General features: G+C 42.4%; 1 protein-coding gene across 1 annotated transcript in view; it reads right to left on the bottom strand.

Moving 5' to 3' along the window:
* Nucleotides 1–11,148, bottom strand: part of LOC139310300 (tetratricopeptide repeat protein 39A-like) — a 41,719-nt gene extending 30,571 nt beyond the window's left edge. The window contains exons 1-6 of the mRNA XM_070934459.1: nucleotides 11,021–11,148; nucleotides 8,067–8,162; nucleotides 4,883–5,014; nucleotides 3,009–3,076; nucleotides 1,842–1,909; nucleotides 678–742 (exon numbers count right to left, since the gene is read on the bottom strand). Of these exons, the coding sequence (XP_070790560.1) occupies nucleotides 678–742; nucleotides 1,842–1,909; nucleotides 3,009–3,076; nucleotides 4,883–5,014; nucleotides 8,067–8,162; nucleotides 11,021–11,148 (557 nt within the window). The remainder of the gene's footprint in view (nucleotides 1–677; nucleotides 743–1,841; nucleotides 1,910–3,008; nucleotides 3,077–4,882; nucleotides 5,015–8,066; nucleotides 8,163–11,020) is intronic.
* Between the last annotated feature and the right edge of the window lie 13,931 nt (nucleotides 11,149–25,079).

Genomic DNA, 25,079 nt, shown 5'->3' with positions numbered 1-25,079 from the left:
CAATCAGAGATTGTCATGGTCACATTGGTCCAGATAACCATCAGAGAAAAGCCAAGAATGACTGCATAAACAATATAACTCTTTGCTGCCACTTAGTGGTTGAAAGATTGTATAATCGATCCATAGTTTTAAAAAATCAGATGTTGATGGAAAAAAACAAAGGAAACAGTTGCAACATACAAAGGAACTAGGGTATTGTACATGACAAGAGGCTTTTAATATGAAGGATGATGTTGGATGGGGCTGGAATTTTAGTTGAGGGGTCACCAATTTTTGCCATAGGAATGTTGTGCTTAACATGTATGGACAGCAGCAGAGCATGGATCCCTTCTGGATGCATTGTAAGGGTTACACTGTGAAGGCACCATGATTGAAGGAAGCATGATTTTCCTTCAGCTTTAGGATGGGAAACATCTTTGTTGCTATAGCCTATATCTCATCAATCTACAGAGTTTAAATAGAGGGTAAGATTTAAACATTGTAATGCTTCCTCTTTACAGAGCAGTCTTGTGCCTCTGGTCATCACCTAAATATGCCTGTCTGTGACAAGTTGACCAAAGACTTTCCCATTCCAAAATGTGGCACGTGGAGTGTTTCATACCCCTCACTAATGCTCTTTCTCATTCCTACTTGTGACTTTACCCCTTCATTTACCCAGACCTGCCTTCCCAACTCACCTGTAGATGAGGTAGCTGTTACGCACCTTGATTCCTCCTTTTATGAAATTAACCATGTTTTCATCCTGTAAGAAGCAAAAAGTCTCCATGAATAAAACAACCTCCATTTGCTGGATGTATATCTAGGCAATGCCACTCCTAGTCACAAAGCACTTCATCAAAGGCATTCATCACACTTGGCTACCAGCAGGATGACTGCTGAAGTGTTGAGGCTTTATCCCCCGAGCTTGCTTTCATCAAAAGAAATTAATCTCAAGATAAGCGGGGAAAACTGAATCTCTAAACAGTTATCTACATCTGACTCCCTTGCCTGGTTTGTTTCATAGCATGTCTCAAGCATTTTGCACTCTGGTTCTGTTTTCCACCAAGCAAGCTAATACAGTTCTCATACATGGGTGCAAGCTGTGTCTATGGAGGTGTCAAAGATGGCAGGAGTGCAGCTCCGCTCCTTTTAAAGATGCAGGTGACACTGATGCCTGTACAAAAGGAGCTTGCATTGTGGACATTGCATTGTGATACTCACCAACCATCTTGCTGATTTTGATATACACACACAGACATCACTGAGCTACAGCCTTCAAGTGAATAGTAATTTCAGGGTTAGAAGTTCCTAACACTGAAATTACAAGGACTAAAAGGAAAATTGGAAAGTCAAAAGAGCAGTAGTTAGGAAAAAAGAGTGCTTTTGCTCCACTTGTCCTGCAATTTCCATAGTTAGCATAGGTATTTGTTTAACTGAGACTGAAACTTTCCAGTCTAGCGTAGTGGTGAAGGTGCTGGCCTAGAAAACAGGAGACTGTGAGTTCTAGTTCCCCATTAGACATGAAAGTCAGGTGGGTGACTTTGAGCCAGTCACTCTCTCTCAGCTCAACCTACTTCACAGGTTTGTTGTTGGGGGGGGGGAAAGAGGAGGAGAAAGGAGGATTATGAACGTTCGACATTTTCAGTTACTTATAAAATAATAAAGGTAAACTAAAATTCTGATGAACAAACTCAATGCACAAGCTCTAATACAGGAAGAAAAATGCTGAAATATATTTCTTGGATTCTGTCTTCCAGGTTTCTTGTACCTCTCTATCATAGAATTCTCTCTCAGAGTTGGGAACTACTGTAATAATGGGATAGAATTTGCGATTAAGTTTGAAGGGAGAAGAATTTTCTTACCTGGAGGAAGATGAGGGCTGCCCGGTGCAATAAGCATTCTGCATAACATACTTCAGCATGCAGTTCCTCTGTAACAGGGAAACATGGATTTAGGGAGTATGTGCAGTATTTCAAATATTGTCTTTATTATTCATCATAGTAACTCATACTTCTGTTATGTCCTACTTGAACTATCATAATACGCTCTCAGAAGCTTCAATTGGTCCAAAGTGCAACAACCTGTATGTTAGTCAGTGGGAGCACATTACACACTAGTCAACATGTATGGATTATAATTGGGACCAGAAACTTTGTTTCTAAGTGCTGTAGCACATATGGGTAGTTTGGTGGAAAGAAGCAGGAGTCCCAAGTAAGGAACTCAGGGGAGCATGGGAGAGGTGAGCAGGTGCCATAACGGGTGGGGAACTGCCAAGGGCAGCTGCCAGGGAACACGGGCAGGTTGGCATGGGATCCAGAAAGGCCAGCAGAAGGTGCAGGCAGATCAAAAGAGGCCTTGGGTGGGCTGGCAGAGATCGCAGGAAAGTAAGGGGGTGCTGCAGGTGGGCACACACTGCAGAAGGTAAGAGGGCCAGGAGTGCCACAGAAGTTCCTTGGGAATACTCCATAATAGGCTTCTCAGGAGAAAAACAGCAGGAGTGACTTACTGGGGTGACTTATAACTTCCCTGCAAAATTGCCCATTAACTTTGCTTGTGGGAAGCCAGCAGGGAATATCACGAATTGTGATCACCTGATGAGATTCTCTGTGACATTGTAATCATGAGCTGGGCACCCAAATGCTATAAGTTATCTAAAACACCAGATCTAGAGATGGCCTTTTATGGGGTGGAGTGGACAATATCTTTCTTGCAATTAGATGTTGACATCCTCCCACATTTAGGAAACTATCCCTCCCTCATCAGTTACTTAAAAGAATCAAGAAAGACAAAGATCCAGTCCACAGGCAGCAGAGGATACCCTAAAGAGGCTCCATTTCCTCGGAGGACACAAGAATCCCAGATAATGCAGTACCACCTTTCACTAGATCCTGCTCATCTGGAATCAAGCAAGACCTGAGTGGATTTATGCAACTTTACACATACTCCCTCCTATCCTCCAGCTTTTCCTACATTAAGACAATTAAAATATTGTCTTGACTCTCAGCACTTTGAATTTTAACTCTTCTCACCTTCCGTACAAGCATCTCCACCTTGCCGACTAGAGAAGGTACCAGTCACAGTGGTTTTCCTCCGAAATCTGTCAGGGGAACCAAAAGCAGTTGAATTACTAGGTTCTTCATCCACCTTTTCCAACCCCTCACCCTAGGAAAGGGGTGTCTAACCATCCTGGAAACTGTAAGGGTCTGGCCCGCATCACTTTGGCCCGGCCATCCCAGTGGACGTGCGCGCGCACAGACCCAGTTCTCCATCGCCGCATGCAGAGCAACTAAAATAGTCTGTGGGACTATGGTAAAAAAATAGTTCAGACCTTCCAACCTCGCGAGATCTTTTTTTTTTGTGAGAAGTTGAAAGGTCCGAATTATTTTTTTTACTGTAGTCTCACAGACTACTTTAGTTGCTCTGCACGTGGCGGCTGTGAAAGGAGCTGGAAAGGTTAGTGACAGGATGTGGCTGACCTGGGTGGTGGGGGGGGGGGGGTTTGAGCGTTTAGCCTGGCTGGCTTGGCTGAAGGACCCTCAGGTAAGCCGGGGCGGGGCAAGTGGGACAGTTCTGCACCCCCTGCCTTGTTTCGTCCTCCACACACCCCTTGCTTCGTTCTTCACCACTTCTTCTCCTTGCTTGCCACTGTAACCTAGCAGGAGGCTAACTAATGCACTGGTGCGACGGCCACAAAGCAAGGCGGAGGGTGCGGAGCTGCCCCCCCCCATGCCCCGCACCAGCTTACCTGAGTGCCCTGCCAGCCTGGCACTGAAGCTCCACAACTGCTGCTGCAGCAAGACAGAGAGAGGGAGAGAGAGAGAAGGGGGGGCTCTCCAAACTCTGTGTGTGTGTGTCTGAGAGAGAGAGAGAGAGAGAGGGAGGGAGGGAGGGAGGGAGGGAGGGAGGGAGGGAGAGGGAGAGAGCAATCCCTGCTTTAGTTGGGGCACCCAAGCTGCTGGCAGCAGCACAGGCAACAGGAGCCACCTGAGCAGTGAAGTGGGGGGGTGGAGTACGAAGCAAGGAAGGGGAGGTGCGGAACTGCCCCACCACCACCACACACTGTGTCAGCTTCCCTGAGCGCAAGAGAGCAAGGAAGGAAAAAGAAGGAAAGAGGAGAAGGAAGAAGAAAGAAAGAAGGAAGAGGGAAGGAAAAAGAAGGGAGGGAGGGAGGTTATAATGAGAGTGAGTGAGGGTAAATCCTGCCTTAGCACTTGGCCACCAGCAGCCCTGCTGCCTTATGCCATCCCCTTGTCCCCTCCTGACCTCTCCTGGTGGTCTCCCATCCTATCATTGAGGATGCTTTGGTTACAAGGCCAGGTCTCCTCATAAGGAGATGGAGTGGGCCTCCCTCTGACCCCTACACTTCCCCCCCCACCGCACACACCATGAGCAACCTGGCCAGGGAGAGCAAGCACAGCAGCAGTGGGAGCTGGCCATGCCCTACCATGGCCACACACCCCCTTCCACCACCCCAAAGTCAACCACAATCCTGATGTGGCCCTCAATGAAGTTGAGTTTGACACCCCTGCCCTAGGAGATCACTTTCCACCAGAAGCCATTAAGCCTTGTACTCCAGCAGCACCTTTAAGCAATCCTCTACTATTTCTCCAGGTTACATTCATTCCCCAATCATTTGTCTTTTTGCACCCACATTTTCATCCCATTTTTAAACTGAGAAGGGAATAAGCATTTAGAATTGCAGATCTCCTGCCTTGTTCAAGGAAGAATTAAATATCCACCAACTAATGCAGCAATCAAGCCAGACTTTGGGGAAATACTGGTTATTTAGAAGCAACATTTATGAGCTGAACAACTTGCCATCCTCTCTGCAGCAGTCCCAGACCATGGCTGCAGAAACAAATCTTCCTATGCTCCATTTCAACAGTGTGTGTGAACTACACACCTCTGACAGATCTCCTGGGCTTCTTTCATGGTATGCCCTGCATGGATAATATCTTCATGTTCAAAGGTCATCATGGCTTGCATCTCCAGGATGGTGGCATAAATTAAGGCATGGTACATGCTCTCTCCAGTCCTGCCAAAAGGGGTCAACAACAAAAGACAAAAGATATGGTTCAAGGCAATACAAGGCTTTGCTGATTATATTTATATGATACACACACACACACACATGGCATAAGGCATTAACAAAGGAGGTGGCTTAATATTTGGAACACAGAACATCATCAGAGTAGGAAGGGACCTTGGAGGTCTTCTAGTCAAGCCCCTGCTCAAGCAGGAGACCCTATACCATTTCAGATAACTGGCTGTCTCTTTTTAAAAGCCTCCAGTGTTGGAGCTCTCACAATTTCTGAAGGCAAGCTGTTTCATTGGTTGATTGTTCTATCAGGAAATTTCTCCTTAATTCTAGGTTGTTTCTCTCCTTGATTAGTTTCCATCCATAGTTTCTTGTCCTGCCCTCTGGTGATTTGGAGAGTAATTTGACTCCCCCCTTCTTTGTGGAAGTCCCTCAAATATTGGAACACTGCTATCATGTCATCCTTAGTCTGTCTTTTCACTAAACTGGCTATGCTCAATTCCTGCAACCATTCTTCGTATGTTTTAGCCTCCAGGCCACTTTTGTTGCTCTTTTCTGCACTCTTTCCAGAGTCTCCACATCTTTTTTATACTGTGTTGACCAAACTGGATGCAGTATTCCAAGTGTGGCTTTAGCAAGATGTTACAAAGTGGTACTAACACTTCATGTGGTCTTGATTTTATCCCTCTGTTAATGCAGAGGTCTAGGATTGCATTGGCTTTTTTGGTGGTTGCAGCACACAGCAGGCTCATATGTAAATGATTGTCTATTAGGAATTCAAGGTTCCTCTCCCAGTTACTGCTATTGAACCAAGTTTCACCTAATCTGTATCTGTACATTTGGGTTTTTTTGCCTAAGTGTAAACCTTGCTTTTCTCTACAATGAATTTCATTTTGTTAGATAGGGTGCAAGTTAAAGTCTGTCAAGAAGTTTAAGAATATCCAATCAAACTAAAACTCTTCCACTGAAACCTACAAAGTCTAATTACCAATTAAATTCAATCTGGGAATCAAATCAATCTGGGAATCAAATCAATGCAGTTTTATCAATACCAGCACAGAAATCTACAAATGTAGCTTTTTTAGCGTAGTAAAGTGATCCAGAAAAAGTCAACCGTAATAACACAAGGGCTATCAATAGATTCAAACTCATTGTAATTCGTTCTAATCTTGATTGTAGGAAATATGACTTCTGCAATAGAGTAGTAAATGTCTGGAACACTCTACCTGATCCTGTTGTTAGTCTCTCTAATCCCCATATCTTTTACCTTAAACTGTCTACCATGGACCTTTCACGTTTCTTAAGAGGTCCCTAAGGGGGCGAGCATAAGCGCACCAGCATGCCTACTGTCCCTGTCCTACTCTCCCCATTTATATGTAATCATTCTGTGTGTTTACGGCTATGTTTTGCCTATTTATATCCTTTTATTTGTGCCAAATTTTTTTCATGTGTCCATGTCTATGTCTACACTGTTACTTGTTTCCTTGTACTTGTTGACAAATAAATAAATAATAAAGTCATTTTTGAATTGTGCATGGATTTCAACTATTTCTCCTAATGTTTTTTCTACTCTCCCTGCCCATCTGCCCTAGTGCTTTTGCAATTGGTACCCCGTTATGTACTTTCACAGTTGATTTATCTATGGATTATCATATTTTGGGTAATCTAGCCATGGTCTATTAACATACTGTGTTAACAGGCTAATCCATAATATGATTCGTCTGATGTAACTTGGGTTTAGGGTTTAGCATTCATTAAATGAATGCAGCTTTGCCATCAGCTTTTGCTAATGAAGAGGAAAGAGTTACTGCTTACAAGGGTGGCTTCAGATTTCATCAGAATCAGTTTTGTAACACAGGCTTAAACTAGAATGGACGGCAAAAATCAAATGCCTCTAGTTAAGGCATTTGTATGTATGTTACTTTTTCTAAGCTCAAAACTTAGACAAAAATAAAGTACATTTATTTTATATATACAGTAAAAAGTATCTTTCATTTTAACAAAATGTATTTTGTTAAATGTACAAAATACATAATGTATTTTGTTAAAAGTATTAAGAAGTGAATCAACATAACAATTAAAGTTATCCAATATGACCATTGTATTCATTTTACCTTGTAAAGACCATCTGAAATACATACATTTAGCAATCCTTTCAGAATACATAACAGTAAAAAGGGCATGCTTTCCGTAAATGTTTCACTTCATAGAATGACAGCTGCAGTAAAACAGTTTCCACACTGATTTCCCTAACGTTGTTTTAAATTATAGGAGACATAAACACTGTGTTCCTAAACTGCATCACTGCACAATCTTTATATACTTTGGGCTTGAATAAGACCTATTGCTAAATAAATACCTCTTCCTTCTTTTCCCTACACACAGGATGCATAACTTTCTCCATCCTTACAAAGAGCAGCTAAAGAAATGCCATGGGGGTGCTGAAGATCATGCAGCAAAGAGCTGCTCTTACTAGTAACAGCCATGTGACCTTCAATAACATTTAATTCTAGATTTTGCCACCCGACCTACCAGCACAAACCTGGCCTCTCTGTAATAAGCCTCTTAAAACACCAACTTCCAATATATTTTTAGAATACCGAAGCATATATCCTGCTACCTTCCCCACAAGCTACATGAAATACTTATGAGCTGAGTCCCTGGCAGGGGAACTAGACAGCTGCTTGCATATGAGCATTATGGAACACTAAGCACTGACTTTTCTGGAGAAGCTAGAGGGACATAGTTTGTCTTATTTCAGACTTGAAAAAAGACTCTAGCAAACCAGGCTAATTATTCCCCCTTCCCCATTTGAGTTTATTCAAGCTCAGTGTCTGAGAAGCAATTCTCCTTCCATTGCATCCCACAGATTTGCTTCATCCCTATAGTTGTGAGCACTGTAATTGGGGTTCTCTAGTTGGAAAGCGCTGGAGGAGGATTTACTTCAACAGAACAGCTGGAAACCTTGGTAATAGTGGGGGGACAGGAAGCTGATATCCTGCACTTGTCCTGTGTGCAGGATGAATCAGCTTGGGCACTTCTGATTTACCTGGGCTGCAGCATTTCCAAGCTCTTACTGAACTGGTTATGCAGGAAACAATTCAGTGCCTCCATGCACTCAGCTAAGGCAGTCTCCAGGGAAGTGCTGCGAGTAAGAAGAGAGGGCTGGTTATCACAGACGTTCTTCTAAGATTTGGAATTACACACATTTTCTAGTAACTCCTGTCCATTTAATTATTAGTTTTTAGCCAGGACCTTCCCTTAAATTGAACATCTGATTTGGATGAGACAATATTAAGGCAAAGGCACAGATAAAAGATCTTTTGTGGACTTCCCTAAGTTTTTACTATTACTGAAAAATGTGGTCTAAGACATCAAAAGAGGCATTGATTTACCTGTATGGGAGAAACCGCTCTATGAGTTTTAAGAGCAAACTGCAGCATTTAATTGTAGCGATACTCCCCCCACCCCTGAAACCATTCCCTACCATTAAAGATGTTATATTTCAATAGAAACAAATAATATCCTCATTTAATTAGCCTCACATGAGCTGCAGAAGGTGCCCAAATAGATAGGAAAGCAATAACTTTCTCACTGACTGATAAAAATAAGTGTAAATGTGCCCTGCTTCTTTTCTAAAACTGTAAGAGAAACTTCCCAGATCTGAGGGCTTCCCTCCCTCCTATAGGGATCAGGAAATGCCCTTCCTCTGGGGTTCTTGAAGGAAGTGGTTGGCTACTTGTCACAATTGTTTAGCTTAGGTGTCCTCCCAAAGACAGAATTCTTACCTCTGACAATACTAAGCAAACACGGTCTTTGCCAGCATAGTTACCCCACCTTACTCAAACAGGACTGGCCTTTCAACAAACTCTCCAACTGTTAAACTAGCACTTAGACTTATATACTGCTTCACAGTGCTTTTACAGCCCTCTCTAAGCAGTTTACAGAGTCAGCCTATTTTCCCCAACAATCTGGGTCCTCATTTTACTCACCTCAGAAGGATGGAAGGCTGAGACAACCTTGAGCCTGGTGAGATTTGAACTGCTGAACTGCAGGCAGCCAGCAGTCAGCAGACGTAACCTGCAGTACTGCACTCTAACCACTGTGCCACCACAGCTCTTAAATTAGGTTTTAGGCTGCCACCCCTTTCTAAAAAATTTTAGAAAACTTTTCCTGTAAATGTAGCAATACAGAGTTATATATTGGTGTTGACTTGGTTTACGTGATAATTTATCTAGCTTAGTTTCCTCTGCATTAATCTATTGTAGCTCTTCAAGATTCAAGACAAGGGTTTTCCCCAAATATAGCTAAACATGTCAGGAATTCAATGTGCAATTCTTCTTAAAAAGAGGACACTAGAAATACAATCACACACCATTTCAGTTTTAAAAAACGGGGGAGCACTTAGGAAACTATAGTAGATTTATTTTGACTAAGCTCAAAATTATAAAGGGTCATGAGTAGGAAATAGGAGATGGTTATAATTATCAAGAAAGTGCACCAGCAAATAGCTAATATATGTAGAAAGTTACTAGGGTGAACAGAATGTAAACCGGCAAAGGAAGCAAAAAGAAACAAGGCACATGTTTGTGGACATGAGAACCAGTTTGTTCTAGTGGTTAAAGCACCAGGCTAGAAACTATGAGACTGTGACTTCTAATTCCACCTTAGGCATGAAAGCCAACTGGGTGACTTTGGATCAGTCACTCTCTCTCAGCCCACAACATCATAGAATGGAGGAGTCACCAGAAACTCTGACGTGGTGCTCTGTGGTCTTTCCCACAAAGATGCATTGGGGGACGTTTTCCTGGAATGTTTTTCTCAGCAGCCCCAACTGGATCTAGCCTATTTTTGAACCTGATCTTTCTTTTTCTAGTTTCTCTCCCATACCATATTTGGTTCTGCTCTGTTCCAGTTTTGAAGAATTATTCTGCTGACAGAGAGACGTAGCCTCCCCCACCCACCCACCCCAGTCCTTTGCATAAAGAGTGTTTTTGACTCTGCTGAATGTAAAAAGAAAAAGAAAAAACAAAGGATTACACAGTATCATCTTTGCATTGTTCTTCTCCCCAAAAAGGAATGATGTCCAAAAGAAATTAAGCGGAACAAACTGACACCAAGAGAAAATGGCAACTCAAGATATGGGAAGACATAGCAAATTTGGCTATCAAGAATACGTTTAAATGCTCTTACTGTATGCATGGAAACATTAAAGTGCTGCTTTTCAAGACTGGCTAAAAATGATGCCAGTTGCAGGAACAGCTGGCTGCATTTTTAGTCCTTGTTCTACCTCAGCAGTGAAACAGAGCAGAGGTTCTGATGGTAGCATCTGAGAAAGGGAGAAACCATGATAGAAAATGCTTTCTTTATGCCAATTACTGGCAGGAGTCTGAGCATTGGAGAAACAGCAGCAAAACAGTGGTTCTCCTGCGGGAAGAGAAATTAGGAAAATAGGTCTTCAACTGCCATTCCATGGGAGAAGTAGGTATTTCGAGTGCCAGGGAAATTTATCCCCCAAAGACCTGTTCCCCAACCTTCTCTTCGCCCACTGCTCCTATTACCCAAGCCACATTCCTGCAGAAAAGCTGCCCATGAGTGCCAGCTGAAGAGTTATATGGAGCCAAGAGCCCACCAGAGAAGCAGCTCCATCCATATCTGTCCAACACTACAGGACATGTCACCTGGATATATAACAGCAGCACACAGATGGCACACCTTGAAACAACCATTGCAGGCTCTTATTCACACTGGCCAACAATCCATTTCTGACAAATGCCAACATCATATATTTCTAGTTGTCTATTAGTTCACTATTGGACACCTGGTCTACAGTTCCACAATTTAGGCTCTGAGGCATAAAGGGTGATGGCCAGCCATATCTCAGGGAAGTGCCTTTGCAGATGGCATTCCTGTGGTACAGTGGACTTTCCATAGGGGACTGTGGGACATTTGAATGTCAGAAGAACTTACGCTTAAAAGATTTGCTTCTCCTCCTTGTCTCACCAAAGGTTGTCAGAGCAGTGTGAGAGATGGCTTTTGCTATAGAGGAACATTATCCCATTGCCAAAAAGCAATGGGTGCGCTTCCGGGTGCGCTTCAAGGTGTTGGTTATCACCTTTAAAGCGCTCCATGGCATAGGGCCTAGCTATCTCCGAGACCGCCTGCTGCTACCGACGACCTCCCATCGACCCGTGCGCTCCCATAGAGAGGGCCTCCTCAGGGTGCCATCAGCCAAACAATGTAGGCTGGTGGCCACCAGGGGGAGGGCCTTCTCTGTGGGGGCTCCCACCCTCTGGAATCAGTTGCCCCCGGAGATAAGAAGAATCCATGACCTCAATGCCTTCCGTCGTTCCCTGAAAACCTATCTTTTTCAGCAAGCCGGGTTGGCTTAGAAGAAATTTTTAAATTCTTTTAATTAGTTTGTGATTCTTAACTTTCGGGCCAAAATTTATATATATTTTTAAATGTTTTAATATTTGTATTCTATGTTTTTTATCTTGGCTGTACACCGCCCTGAGTCCTCAGGGAGAAGGGCGGTATATAAATTGGAAATTAAATTAAATTAAATTAAATTAAATGACTCTAAATGTTAGAGATGGGACATACCTTACATGCTTAGTAGGAAACAGGACAGGTCTCCAACTCTAAATTAATCTTAGAACAACCAGCTGCAGATTAAACCATGAACGCAGCTAACGATGGAAGAACTAGAAAAACACTGTTTGCAGCAGACCAAGAAACTATGAAAGGAAATTTCTTTTGCAGGGATGGGATGAATGGCTGTCTTCACACTGGGACCAGAAGGACATAAATGAGCCCATAGGCCCCAGAACCAAATTATCTGAAATCCTAAAGAGGTTTGGGAAGTTTATCATCTTGGAGCAACTTTTTATAGTGTTTGAGAAAGTATAGAATATGGGCCTAGTGCTAAAAAATTGGAGAATGGGAAATCCTTAACAGGAGGAAAAAAGAAGATCTAGACTAGTCAACTTAATGTCAGTTACCAGACAAAACTCTGAAACAGATAAATAAGCATCTGATCATTGAGTATTTGGAGAAGAATGTATTGTTGGCAAGAGCCATAGGTTTGTTGAGACTAAGTCATGCCAGACCAACATTTCTTTTTTGGGACAGAGTTTAGTTTATTGTTAGAGTGAATGAGCATAATGTAACTTCATTTTAGCAAAATATTTAACAGTTTTTTTAGAAGCCTGCAATTTCTGCAGGTTCGAATCTTACCAGGCTCAAGGTTGACTCAGCCTTCCATCCTTTCTAAGGTAGGTTAAATAGGGACCTAGTTTGTGGGGGCAATAAGCTGACTTTGTATAAATATACAAAAGTATGAAGGCTATTGCTTAACGCATTGTAAGCCGCCCTGAGTCTCCGGAGAAGGGCAGCATATAAATCAAATTTAAAAAAAAAAAGGGGGGGGGGGGGAGATGACAAACAGTGAAATGGAAAACATTACTATTAGATTAGTACAGAACCAAGAAAATAATTATACCCAACAACGTAAATGACTGGCTCTGCATCAAGCTGAATACATCATTGAAAGCATATTTCAGGGATCCAATCTAATACCTATGCTCTTCAACATATTTATAAAAATTTGTCGTAAGTCGAGAACTATCAGTATGTCCATAGCACCAGTCTCAAGATGATAAGAGATCTGGAAGATAAACTTACAAGGGATGCTTGGAGGCACTATTCATGTTTTGCCTGGACAAAAGAAGACTGGGGTAAGATGTAAATTAGACCACAACAAGTTTCTGCCAGTTAAGTGGCAGAGCAATTTAGTAGTGGGAAGCAGAGTTGATGAGACCCGTGTGCCCAGAGATAGCTTCACAAGTGTGAGGGGAGGTGGTATCTTTGTATCTTCCCTTTAAAGAAATCCAATGAATTCCACAATGTAAGAATTCCTCAATATTTCAAAGGATTCTAAAATAGCCTTACTGTTAGGTAACAAAACTGAGAGCTTAAGAAAGGTTCTGTCCATCACACTACCAGGCACAATAATCAATATCAGTTTAATGGACTTTGCAGTTTCTCATGACTATAATGTTAGGTACTAATATTAGGACTATTAACTAATAACCAATTAATGACAATTCCACATCAGTCTACAAACTTATTTTGCAATGTGGTAACTGCAGCAGAGTTCTGCATCGATATCAATTTAACTTATTCAAGAAAAATGCATACCACTAAATTAAGAGGTAGTTATCTATCATATCTGCTTTGTGGATAGTGCACCTAGTTGTGAGAAACACAGAAGAATATAGATAGCTTTGTGTTTTTGTATAGAATAGCAGGTCTAAATAAAGAGTGTACCAACTCAGTGAGTGAGGTGGTTTATCAGTTACTAGTAAACAATGGGAGCAAACAACAGGAACAAAATAGGACTACCACTGGAACCGAGTCCTGACAAAAATGGAGATGATCATTAGATGGAAGCAAAGGGATACAGAAAGGTTGTCATGTATGATTTCTGCAGCCCAGATATAGTAGTACTCCCACTAAAAGGTGGTCACCATCCAGTGGTGGGTTTCAAAATATTAAACTACCGGTTCTGTGGGTGTGGCTTGGTGGGCATGGCATGACTTGGTGGGCGTAGCTTGGTGAGTGTGGCAGGGGAAGGATACTGCAAAATCCTCATTTCCTCCCAATCAGCTGGGACTTGGGAGGCAGAGAATAGATGGGGGCAGGACCAGTCAGAATTTTTACTACCGGTTCTCCGAACTACTCAAAATTTCCGCTACCAGTTCTCCAGAACTGGTCAGAACCTGCTGAAACTCACCTCTGTCACCATCCCAGTAATTAGCAAAATGCAGCATGTACAAAGCCAGGCCATCCTTCAGCTCACACACAGGGCATAATCCAGTTCTTTCTGAAGGTGTCTATGCAAGAACCCAGAACTATAGAAAACTTTTATCTCCCTGCCACTTTAAAAATCTCGTGTTTTCATTTCATTTTCATCAGCAGGTTTGAATGCATTTGTACCTTCATTAGATACATTTTTATGTGGGTATTAGGCAGTGGTGGAATTCAATTTTTTTTACTACCGGTTCTGTCGGCGTGGCTTAGTGGGCATGTCTTGGTGGACGTGGCAGGGGAAGGATACTGCAAAATCCCCATTTCCTCCCCACTCCTGGGGGGAGGATATTACAAAATCTTCATTCCCACTCCACTCTGGGGCCAGCCAGAGATGGTATTTGCCGGTTCTCCGAACTATTCAAAATTTCCACTACCAGTTCTCCAGAACCTGTCAGAACCTGCTGAATAGCACCCCTGGTATTAGGGGACCAGAAGAAGTGCTTAGATATATAATCTATAACTTAATTACCCAAGTACATGATGCACAACAAATTCAGTTTGAAAGCTATAAAAATTGTCTGTTAAAAACAAAAATTCATGCTATATCTCTTCAGCGTAAAGGTTAAGCCTGGGAAACTCTGATTCAAATCCATTCTCACCAATATAAATTGATCAGGTGAACTTTTGTTCAGTCACTCTATCTCTCAGTCTAACCTACTTCACAGAGGAGTTATTAATGGGTTTTAAATAACTATAGAATCAGTAAGATTCAAGGCAGGTAATTGTGAGATAAAAGTGGAGGAGAAAAAGAGGTGTGAATACTGATTTGTGTTCCTGGAGAAAAGTTGGCACATAAATCTAACTAAGCAACAGCAACTCGCTTTACGAAGGATTGTAATTTTAAGATAGTAATTTTAAAAAGTAGGATTTCAATTGCCTTGATTCCCCCAACAAATATTGTAGAAATTGTAGGCCTAAAGAATTAGGGACACTGGGTTTTCTAAACAAGGGTTAACTGATATATCCTATAACGAAATCCTTTAACTTTTTTCAATTTATTTGTTTTGCTTTAATTTGGAGAAGTTAAAATTAGTAACAGTGGAATGCTAGCTGCAATAGAATAACAGAGTTGCTATCCCCCATGCTGCATCTCTGTGATAAATTATTTATCCAGATGAATTTAGTAACAAGTTATTATAGCAGTAGTATCATAAATCCACCTAATCAACACTGATTCAAGCGAAAATAAATTAATGCCAATCACTTCCTTATTCAGAGGTTGAGCACTATCTTTTTCATAACCACAGCTCCAGAAGAAGAAGCTTACTCCAAACTTGGGTGGTACCTTATTTCCTGATTTTTTTTTCTGTAGGTTAATTTTTAATTCTATTAAAAAGCAATTTAAATTGGGATAGGGACCCATCTGAGAGTTCTGCCTTGAGAGTTCTACTTACAGCCCTGCACTGGCACAATTGACTTGGGCAGTTGCTGGGACATCTGGGTGACTGTTATTAGAACTAGAATGCTAATTTAAATAGGTCTCTGGCACACTCCATGTAAGAGCGGCTGTTCTAGTTCAGAAGGGTGACAATACCTGTGTATCACAAGCAGGGAAATGGATCTGCCTCTAACAATTTCTACTATGCTGATGCCAATGTGGCAGAGTGGATAAAGGGTTGGGCTAGAGATAAAAAGACTTAGGTTCACAGCTATTGACTTTGATAGATTTTGGGCCAGTTACTCTTCTTTAACTCAATTGCCTCTCAAATTGTTATTGTGGGGATAAATGGAAGGAAATAACCGGTGCTTTAAAATTCAACTTTCAATTTTAGATTTCAGCAGGCAAATTTTCAATTTTGCCTAATGTATTGTATTGCTTAAATTGAACTTCTATTGGGGATGCAGATATGACAAGACAGACACCTTCGATTATATGATTAGAATTTTCAGAATGGAGAGCTTATAGGTAATAATTATTTGCAAACTCCTCAGGAGCATAACTGAAGCAGATTTCACTTGGGTTTGGGAAAAGTTAGAAATAAGCTCGATATTTAACTGCTGAAACGTCTGTGGTCTGGATTGGTTAAATCCCTATCGCAGTTCCCACCACCCCGCCTCGGAACGGGATAGACAGGGAAAGGAAGGAAACCGAGATGAAAGATCCTGAAAAGCTGGATGGGGACGAAGTCAGCAAGTGGGCTTCCCTGGCGGCTCCCGGACAGCTTCTTCCGGCGTCCCCTCCCAAGGACCCCCTACATCTCTCCCAGCCATCTCCCGCCCCGATCCTACTCCGTCCCAAACCTGCCATCCCCGGTGGTTAGGGATCCTACATCTAGTCAACTGCCAGCTGTTAGGAATGGAGTAGCGCCCATTTTGGAAACTTTCTACCGGCTTAATAAATCCTTCTCTCTGTATGGTTGTCAGACTTTTGTTTCTCTCGCGGGGAACGTGGCTGTGTTTCTTTTCCGAAGAGCAGGCGCTGGTAGGGAAGAGGAGCGGCACTGGTGGGCTCCTCTGTCTTCGGGGCTAGCCTCGGCTTGGGAAGTGGGGGGTCTCCCCTTGGAGGGAGAGGGGCAGGCGCAGGATGCTTCGTGGCCTCAGGCTGCCCAGCGTCTCGAGCCGGAGCCATCTTCGCAAGACGGGCCTGGCTCAGCGGGAGGGGCCCGGAAATCCGCACCTCACCCCCTCCGTCCTCGGCCGCTTAGAGCCGCGTTCGTGCCTCCGGTGGGAGAGCGCGCTTTCCTCGGGTTCGTTGCTCTCGTCGCCCGCCCGCCCGCCCGCCCGGGAGCGACTGCATTGCGGATACCTGAAGCGGGCGAAGCAAAGCGCTCCCCTCGCCAGGAGGAAGAAAAAGAAGCGGGGGACGGAAGAAGGGATGGAGCCGAGCCGACGGCTTTCTGCACCCGGGGCCGGCGCTGCAGGCCAGCCGCTTCGCCCACCGCCACCCGCTTCGCCCACCGCCTTACCTCGTCCTCCTGTGGTTGCTTTCCAGAGCCATGCTGGAGGCATGAACCAACCAACCAACGAACCCGGTCAAGAAGCGAGACTCGCGGCTGTCGCTCCGAAGCCTGTGAGACGACACGCAGGCGAAGCGGCCGGTCCGGCCTGGGCAGACTCCGCCCCGCAGGTGCCTCGCTGCCCCTACCTGAGCCGCGCTGCGTAGGTGACACCGCTGCTCTGCCACCGTCTCTTTTCTCGCCCCATCGCGGAGTTTCCTTTCAAGTTTGGTGGAAGGTGAAAGCCGACAGCGCCACACAATCGCCTTTGCCCTTCCCTATTCCTCTTTCCCAGCGATTGCTACTTTCTCTATTTGTTTTTCCTGGGGGTGGGGGGGGCTCTTAAAACCGCTTCCCTGTAGGAAGGATTTTGCCTGCCCTCTGGCTAGTCAAGCCAAAGGAAAAGGTCTATCTGGATCCCATCAACTCTTAAGGAGGGGAAGGGAAGCCCTTGCAGCAACTCTACTGAATTAAGCAGGTCACTATTACTACATACAAGATGCAAGTGGCAAGGCTGAGACTGAAAGATTACAGGTGGTCCTCCTTTAACAACAGTTGGGATCTCCATGGCTTGCTAAGTGAAACCACAACTGTGGCTATGATCTCACTTCAGCTTTTCTTTGCTTTACAGATCTGCAAAGAACAAAAATGCAAGATTTTGTCATAAAGTTACTTTGTCATCACTGTCAGAGTAAAGAGTTGGAAGGGACCTTGAAGGTCTTCTAGCTGCTCAAGCAGGAGATACCATTCCAGACAAATGGGTTGTTCAAGGACTAAACAAGATTATTCTACTATAATATAGTGGAAGTTTACAATTAGTCTTTTATGACCATTTAACATCTATTAAAAGTTACAGCAGTGAAACAAGTGATATACAACCAGTCCTTGCAGTTATGACTCACACAGTGTCTTTGAGACACGTGATCAAAATTTGGGCACTTGGTATCTTGCATGTATTTATGACAGATACAGCCATTTACAATCTTCTCAAGGAGTTTCAGACAAAGTCAATAGAGAAAGCCAGATTCACAATGACCATGTGATTTAATTGCTATGGTAAAAAAATATAACATTGGGCATGACTCACTCAACTGCATCACTTAGTTCTGGTCCCAGTTGTGGTTATAAATCAAGGACTATCTGTATAGTAGAACTCTGTTTCAAATCAAGGATGTTTTACTATATTAATTGATGTCAGTTAGTTAGACCAACTCAGAAAACAGAAACTACCTCTTCCTCAAGTCAGAGCACTGAGATCATCCTTTCACAAGCGATTCAATAATTAAACCTGGATACCCAATTTAAGACCTTTTGATGATATTCAGCTAAAGCTTCTGTGTATATTGTAAAAGTATCCAGGCAGAGCTATTCTAAGATGTTTTGCTGCCTAAACCCTAGAACAAAAGTTAAGATAGTTTCTCTCTTCTCTGGGTTTATCCCACATCCTAGGGCGGCAGACTAATTTAGAAGGTGTAGACAAGCCATATAATCTACTCTCTCCTGACTTCCAGCTTCATCACTCGGACGGGCTGTTGTTTCCAGCCCCAAAGATATAGCTATTATTGAACCAACAGCCATCATAGCAATTATTTTCATGGGGAGAACCCAGGGCTCATTGGACTAGCATATAGAAAATGATTAAAATAAATGAAAAAAATCAAAACTACTATGCAACTAGGAAAGTGACCATGAATGGAAGTACTAGATTCCAAATAGATAGCATTAGACAACCTATTTCTGATTCTCATTTTTCTATTTATAATTATGTTCTCCTTGTAACCCTAATCCATAATAAATATAAAGCAAGAGAAAAGCTATATATTATTGGCTTATTTATAATGTGGCTTCTTAAAATTATACAACTTCCATTTTCTTTCAGGTTTTTATTTCACTTATAAGGAAAAAATAAGCATCATTAGGAGTGGCGGGGTGATGGTGGGCAGTGAAAGCACCGTAAATTGGCCCAGCTGTTCCCTCTGCTATCAACTTTGTTAAAGGCCATATAGTGAATACATCAGCCGCTGCTTTAGGGTAACAGGATGCCATGGAGTGAAATGAAAGTATCACCTGGCTACCAAAAGAAATGCCAGCCTCAACTGCTTCCCTGAAATGTGTTTCACAAATAATAAGAGTCTTTTTATGTGTATCTCCTGTAAGAAACAGGGTAGCTTCACTATCTCCCATTGATCTGTTCAATTCATAATGTGGTCAAACCTGCTTTTTTTTTTTTTTTTAAGAAAAAAAAGTGTTGGTGAACAGGGAGATGGTATGAGGAAGTCCAAAGGGGAAATACTTTAAGAAGCTGGTTATCTGTTTAATAGCAAAGAATTACATAATTTTTCATATAACTCAAGAACTATGTTTTGTATAATCAGATTTATGTGCACGAATAAGAAAGAATCCTACATTCTGAAATAAAGATGCAGCTCAGCTCCCAGTAAATTAAATTAAGAATGCAAATTCTTCATAATTTTTGAAGTTTTTTTTAAAAAAAATGGATATGGAGTATACAAATTTTGCAGCATTTGGTAATTGCCATGTGATGTTTTTCTAGTGCAGAACAAAGAGGCTTATGGTTTTAAATTTCCAGGGAAAAAATTCAAGTCAGTAGTTGCGCATTGCAAAAGATTTATGGCAAGTTCTACTATCATACTTCTAATTGACATGAGTTAGTGTTGGTCAATATAACTGACAATGTATTTACTAAGTATACTGTACACTCATTATAGTTAGTACATAGCAATATCAGTAGTAATAGCAAAACTTTCTATAAAATCCAGATCAATGTTTCAAAGAAGCCATAGCTTTTCAGATTTGGAAGTTATGGATAGGCCATATTGTTCATTTTATTAATGCCTTTGAGTCAATATTGACTCTTGACAACTGCTTGGACTAGTTCCGGCAGTTTTCTTCACAAGAGTTTGGAAATGGTTTGCCTTGCCTACTTCTTAGGGCTAAGGGATTGACTGGCCCAAAATCTCCAAGCTGGCTATGTACCTAACGCAGGACTGGAACTCATAATCTCCCAGTTTCTAGCATAGTGCCTTAACCACTACACCAAACTGGCTCTCTATATTGTTTATTACGGAGGCATATATTTTACACCAAATTAGACAGTACATTCATTTAAAAAACAGAACTTCATCTATAAAATGTACAATAATTAGGAGAAATCTGATATGTTATTTGAAGCTGTAAAATAAAAAAATGGCAAAGTCTTTAAAAAAATTTAAAATTTCAAGATAATTTAGATAAAGATATATGTTTAAGATAGAGATATTTAGAAGTAGAATTTGTGTAAAGAGGTTTAATAGGTTAGCGATACCGATGCAGAAAAGTTATTAGTATTGAAATTTTGATATGTTTGTTTTTGGTTGTTTATATTTTTTGTTTTTTGTATGTGTGTTTTTTTCTTGCTTTGTGTGTTATGTTTCTTTTTGTACTGTGTATTTTAATCTTTGGAAATTTAATAAATATTTTTTAAAATAAATTTAAATTTAAATTTAATCAGACATTCTCATAAATAATTGATTTGGAAAACTCATTGACATTTTGTGTTCACACCTACATTCTTTTACGGTCACTTTTTAAAAAAAAATAGAGCTTTCTTAATTCAGAAACAAATGCACCTCAGCCAATAATTGTAGAAATTATGGTGCTGGAGCTTCTAAATCATATTCCACTATAATAGACATATTTCAAATAGCTGCCTTTTTCCCCTTGATCATTCACATCCAGATCTCATTTACTCCCCAAATCTTCAAGTACAGCCAGCTATTAATAGAAAGAATGAAAAAAAAAAAAAAACCCACAATGGTTCCCCAGAAATGAAGGAAGATCCAGATACTTTAAAAGAGGTGGCTATCAGAAAAAGAGATTTCATTCCAACAGTAGGATTGCAAGATGTAATCAGTCCACCTGAAGGGATACAGCAAAACCTCTTCCATGATACTTCCACAAAAGCCAAGAGCTGTTGTTTCATCTCATAGCAGCAATCTGGCCTTTCCACTGCCAGCCCAGTGATGCCTCAAGAGGAGGTTCCTTAGCAACTGCAATGCAAAGCCCCAGCAACAATATTCCAGAGACCTGTCTTCTGCCATCCGCCCCTGGGGAAACTGTGGCAAGTCACTCTCCTTTGCCACTATCTAGTGACTTGCCAACAAAGCTTTAAGCCCTGAGGGAAATGGACAGCCTAAACTGGGATTGGGAAGGGACAAAATAGATTCAGAAAAACAATATCCTTCTGTGAAAAGGGCTATCTCTCACAGGAAAAAAAAACATTGGAACACAGCTAATTCAGATCTAGCTAAGAGCTACCTGAGTTGTTGCAAGCAGATTCCACGAGGGCAGGAAAATTCTGATCCTTTTCAGAAGGCTTCAGTTCAACCTTGAGACTCTCTACAGCTGATCTTAGGAAAACTCTTTTTTCAAGTAGTTTAGGCACTTAAAAATGCTAACCAGACTTTCCAGTTCAAGGCAATTTTATTTCTGCAATTTTCTTTGCTCAAATCACGTTACACATCTACAGAGAGCAGCCTAGGGGTTTTGAGTCACCATTTCTTGAAGAGCCCCATATCCTTTTACACTTTTCTCAGGCTGAATCCACAAATCACCATGCTTCTTTATTTTACATCCTCCACTTTAAATTCATGAGAATTTCATTATCATTACCTCAATGATAATTTAGGGCTTCGTGCCCTAAATCAGCTTTTGCCAATTTGGAGTGCTGTGGTTGTGTAGTTAGCTACACAACTCCCAAATCATCAGCATCAAATCTATCCATAGAACACCAAACAGGGCAAGGGATCCTACAGGTAAAGAATGGTAATATTAGTGCAAGATGATACATGCCATTAATGTACCTCACTCTCAGTAGGCAATGCTTTTAAATTGATTATGCAGCATCAGGGAGTCTTAATGTGATTGTGTTTCAGGTCATTTCTTTAAATTATAGCTATGCTAATTTCACATGGAAAGGAAAAGGAGCATTTTAGGACAGGGGTGTCAAACTCATGTCATCATCACGTGATGTATCAGAACTTTTTTCCCCTTCACTAAATGGGTGTGGGTGTGGCCAGCATGTGACGCATCCGGCCCACGGACCAGGAATTTGACAGCCCTGTTTTAAGACATTTGCTGATTTTACCATGCCCATCAACTTTTCCTGTGAGGGTTTTTTTTAGTATTCTACATCAAACAGCTTATCATCAGCAAATATGTTCTTAAATAGAACAGATATCAACATGGCACACTCAGTGCTTATATTCTGTACCCATGCCCCACTACAATGATTTAAAAATATGTTCTAATCTTATGACTTGAATAATGGATTAAATCTAAACCCTGTATATTGTCCATTTTCTAACAAGTTATCCCTAACCATGTAACCATTTTTCAAAAACATTTCATATGAATTTCTTCAACTTTCACCTTTGGATCATTCCTACATAGGATTTACTAGGGGGGGGGGAAACCTCTCCATAATAGACAAGCCAATAAGAAGAAAACAGGTAAGATTGAAGAAGCTGTTGGAGACAAAAATAGTCAAGTATTATAGTAGCTTCATTAAGTGCTAATAGCCATTTGCAGGTTTTCAACTTTGAAAACCAACACTACTTTTTAAATATATACCATATATACATTCCTACATTATATCCTTTCCCATAAACAGTTCCTTCCATTTGAACCTCCTTTCAATAAAGTTCCAAGCCTTTGCCTCTCTATGTAGATGGTACTCTTATTCCTATACCTTAAAGCTATAGCCAGGGTCAAATTAAACAGAATCCAGACATTGGCAAATAATAACAGGTCTCATACAGGAGAGCAGATGGTGCTAGAAGAGAGGGAACTGCTGTTTCTGAGTGTTAATCTCATGTAATTAGCCAATTTGGGAAGAGGCAGCCAAAAGACAGCTGATAAATTTGTGTGTTTGCCCATACAAATGCAAACATGCTTCCTCCCTTTGCTACACAGTCAGCAGGCAGTGAGCAAAAATGAGCAAGTCAGATTTGAATTACTATTCAGAGGACACCTGCCATTAATCATAATCTTGCTTGGACAGGCCACCCAATTTGAGAATCCAGCTCTCAGCCAAAATTATCTGGGCACTGATAGCACCCATTTTACTGAGCCAGTTCTACACATGAGATACTCAGGACATCAAAAGCCTGTAAGAAGAGAGAGGCATCCAGCCTGACAAGAGCAATCTTTGTGTAATTGAGCAAAGGCCCCAGGTGGTACTGACCAAAAGAGACCATTATGCAGCAAATAACCACCAATGTGATTGAAAATTGCCTTCAAGCAGGGAACATCATATCAGATGAGCCAGGCTTTTTCTTCCTGTCTGTAGAGAATAAAAGATGAGTACTTTATAGTTCTGGATAGGCAGAATTGTCAGTTACTAAAAATTGGACACAAACTGAATCCTTAATTTTACTATATAGGTAGTCCTCAACTTACAACCATTTGAAGTGATAACACTGAAGTGACTTATGACTGGTCCTCACACATTACCATCACAACATCCCTGCAGTCACCTGATCAAAATTCAACAACTGGCATGTATGTATCATGATTGCAACATTGCAGGGCCATGTGATCACCATTTGGAACCTTCCCACGGGGCTTTTTGACAAGCAGAGTCAATGGGGGAAGTTGGATTTAGTTAATGTGATTCACTTAATGATCACAGCAGAAAAGGTAAAAAAATTGAGCACAACTCACTTAATGACCACATCACTTATTGACAGGAATTCTGGTCCCAGTTCTGCTCACAAGTCAAGAACTATCTGTATGACTCAAGGCAATAAATGTAGCTGAGATCACACATCAAATTGAGCCATAATTGAGTTGGCTACCTTTGGATTAAGATATTAAGTGAATCCATCTATTGTGTGTGTAAACTGTGGCTCATGGTTTAGAGCAGGGGTCCTCAAACTATGGCCTCCGGGCCAGATATGGCCCGCCAAAGCAATTTATCTAGCCCGTGTGTCATTCAGAACCACACAGGTGGAGGACACACGGCGAGGCTCACCGCCTTTTGGGCCCAGCTCTCGGCTTCTACGCAGCCTCCAGGCGGGAAGCCCAGAAAAAGTGCCTGATCCGGGCACATAGCCTTCCAGGAACCTTTTTTGGGGTCCTTCTCATGTTTTGGAGCAGCTTTGTGGTCGATTTGAGTGAAGGAAAAAAAAGACAGGCAGACTCACAGTGGCCTGCTGACGTCAGTGGGGAAGTCGGTTCCAGACTCCAGAGTTCTAGTGACAGGACTGGGCCATTGATCGTGCGGGAGCAGCTCCTTCATCCGGGTGCGCCTGCCTGCTGGGGAGCTGCTGGGCAGCTCATGATGAAGCTAGAGATCTCTGCTGTAGAGGGTGGTACAAGAAGTGGTGCAGAGTAGCGCAGCCCGTGCCAGCCAGAGTGAAGTAATGGCACTGTTGCAGCAAGGTAGGGTGGCACAGGTGGGCTGAAGCGGCAGTGGTGATGGCCGGAGCTTTAGTGTGGGAGCAAAGCACCCCTGACTTTGCACGGCAACAGCATTCCACCTTCATCAGGGTACATTTGCGCTCAAGGCAGCCCTTGCCTCCCACCGCTTTTGGGCTCCGAGCTGTAAGCCACATCCGGAAAGCACTGCAGCAGAGAGAAGTGGCCAGGGATGATTCTCCACCACCTCATCTCTTGCTGTGTCTGACGGGAGCTTCTTCTAGCCCTTGTTGGTGCTGGGTGCGCCTCGGTTGCTTGGGGAGATGCGCGACCTGCTCTCCGCCCTGAGACATTGGCCTGACCCGGTCGCAGCTGCTGCTGCTGCTGCCACCTCCATGGCCTGCCTGCTACTCTCGCAGCGCCTTGCACAGCACAGTGAAATTTAGTGCGCTTAACAATGGGGGAGATGGGGTCTCCCCTTCCTCTTGGAGTCCATCACAACGCAAAGCCACAATGTGACCCTACCCCACTTCCCCTGGCAATAGCAGTGGCATCGGCTGCAGCGCAGATCGAGCCGGTGTCTCAGGGCAGAGAGCAGGTTGCGTGTCTCCCCGAGCAACCAAGGCACGTCCAGCACCAACAAAGGCTGGAAGTAGCCGCCCACTCTTTCCTGCTGCAGTGTGGCAGCAAGACCCAGCTAGAGATGAGGTGCCAGAGAATCAGAATCAGAATCAGAGAGCGAGACGAACGAGAGAGAGAGAGAGAGAGAGAGAGAGAGAGAGAGAGAGAGAACAGTCAGAGATAAAGAGAAAGGGAAAGAGAAAGAGAAAAAA

The sequence above is a fragment of the Pituophis catenifer genome, unplaced genomic scaffold (genome assembly GCF_029215685.1).
Source record: "Pituophis catenifer annectens isolate HBS135680 unplaced genomic scaffold, rPitCat1.0.hap2 SCAF_2, whole genome shotgun sequence".
NCBI lineage: Eukaryota > Metazoa > Chordata > Lepidosauria > Squamata > Colubridae > Pituophis > Pituophis catenifer.
The sequence above is the reverse complement of the archived record's forward strand: the minus strand, read 5'-3'. Positions and strand labels throughout refer to the sequence as shown.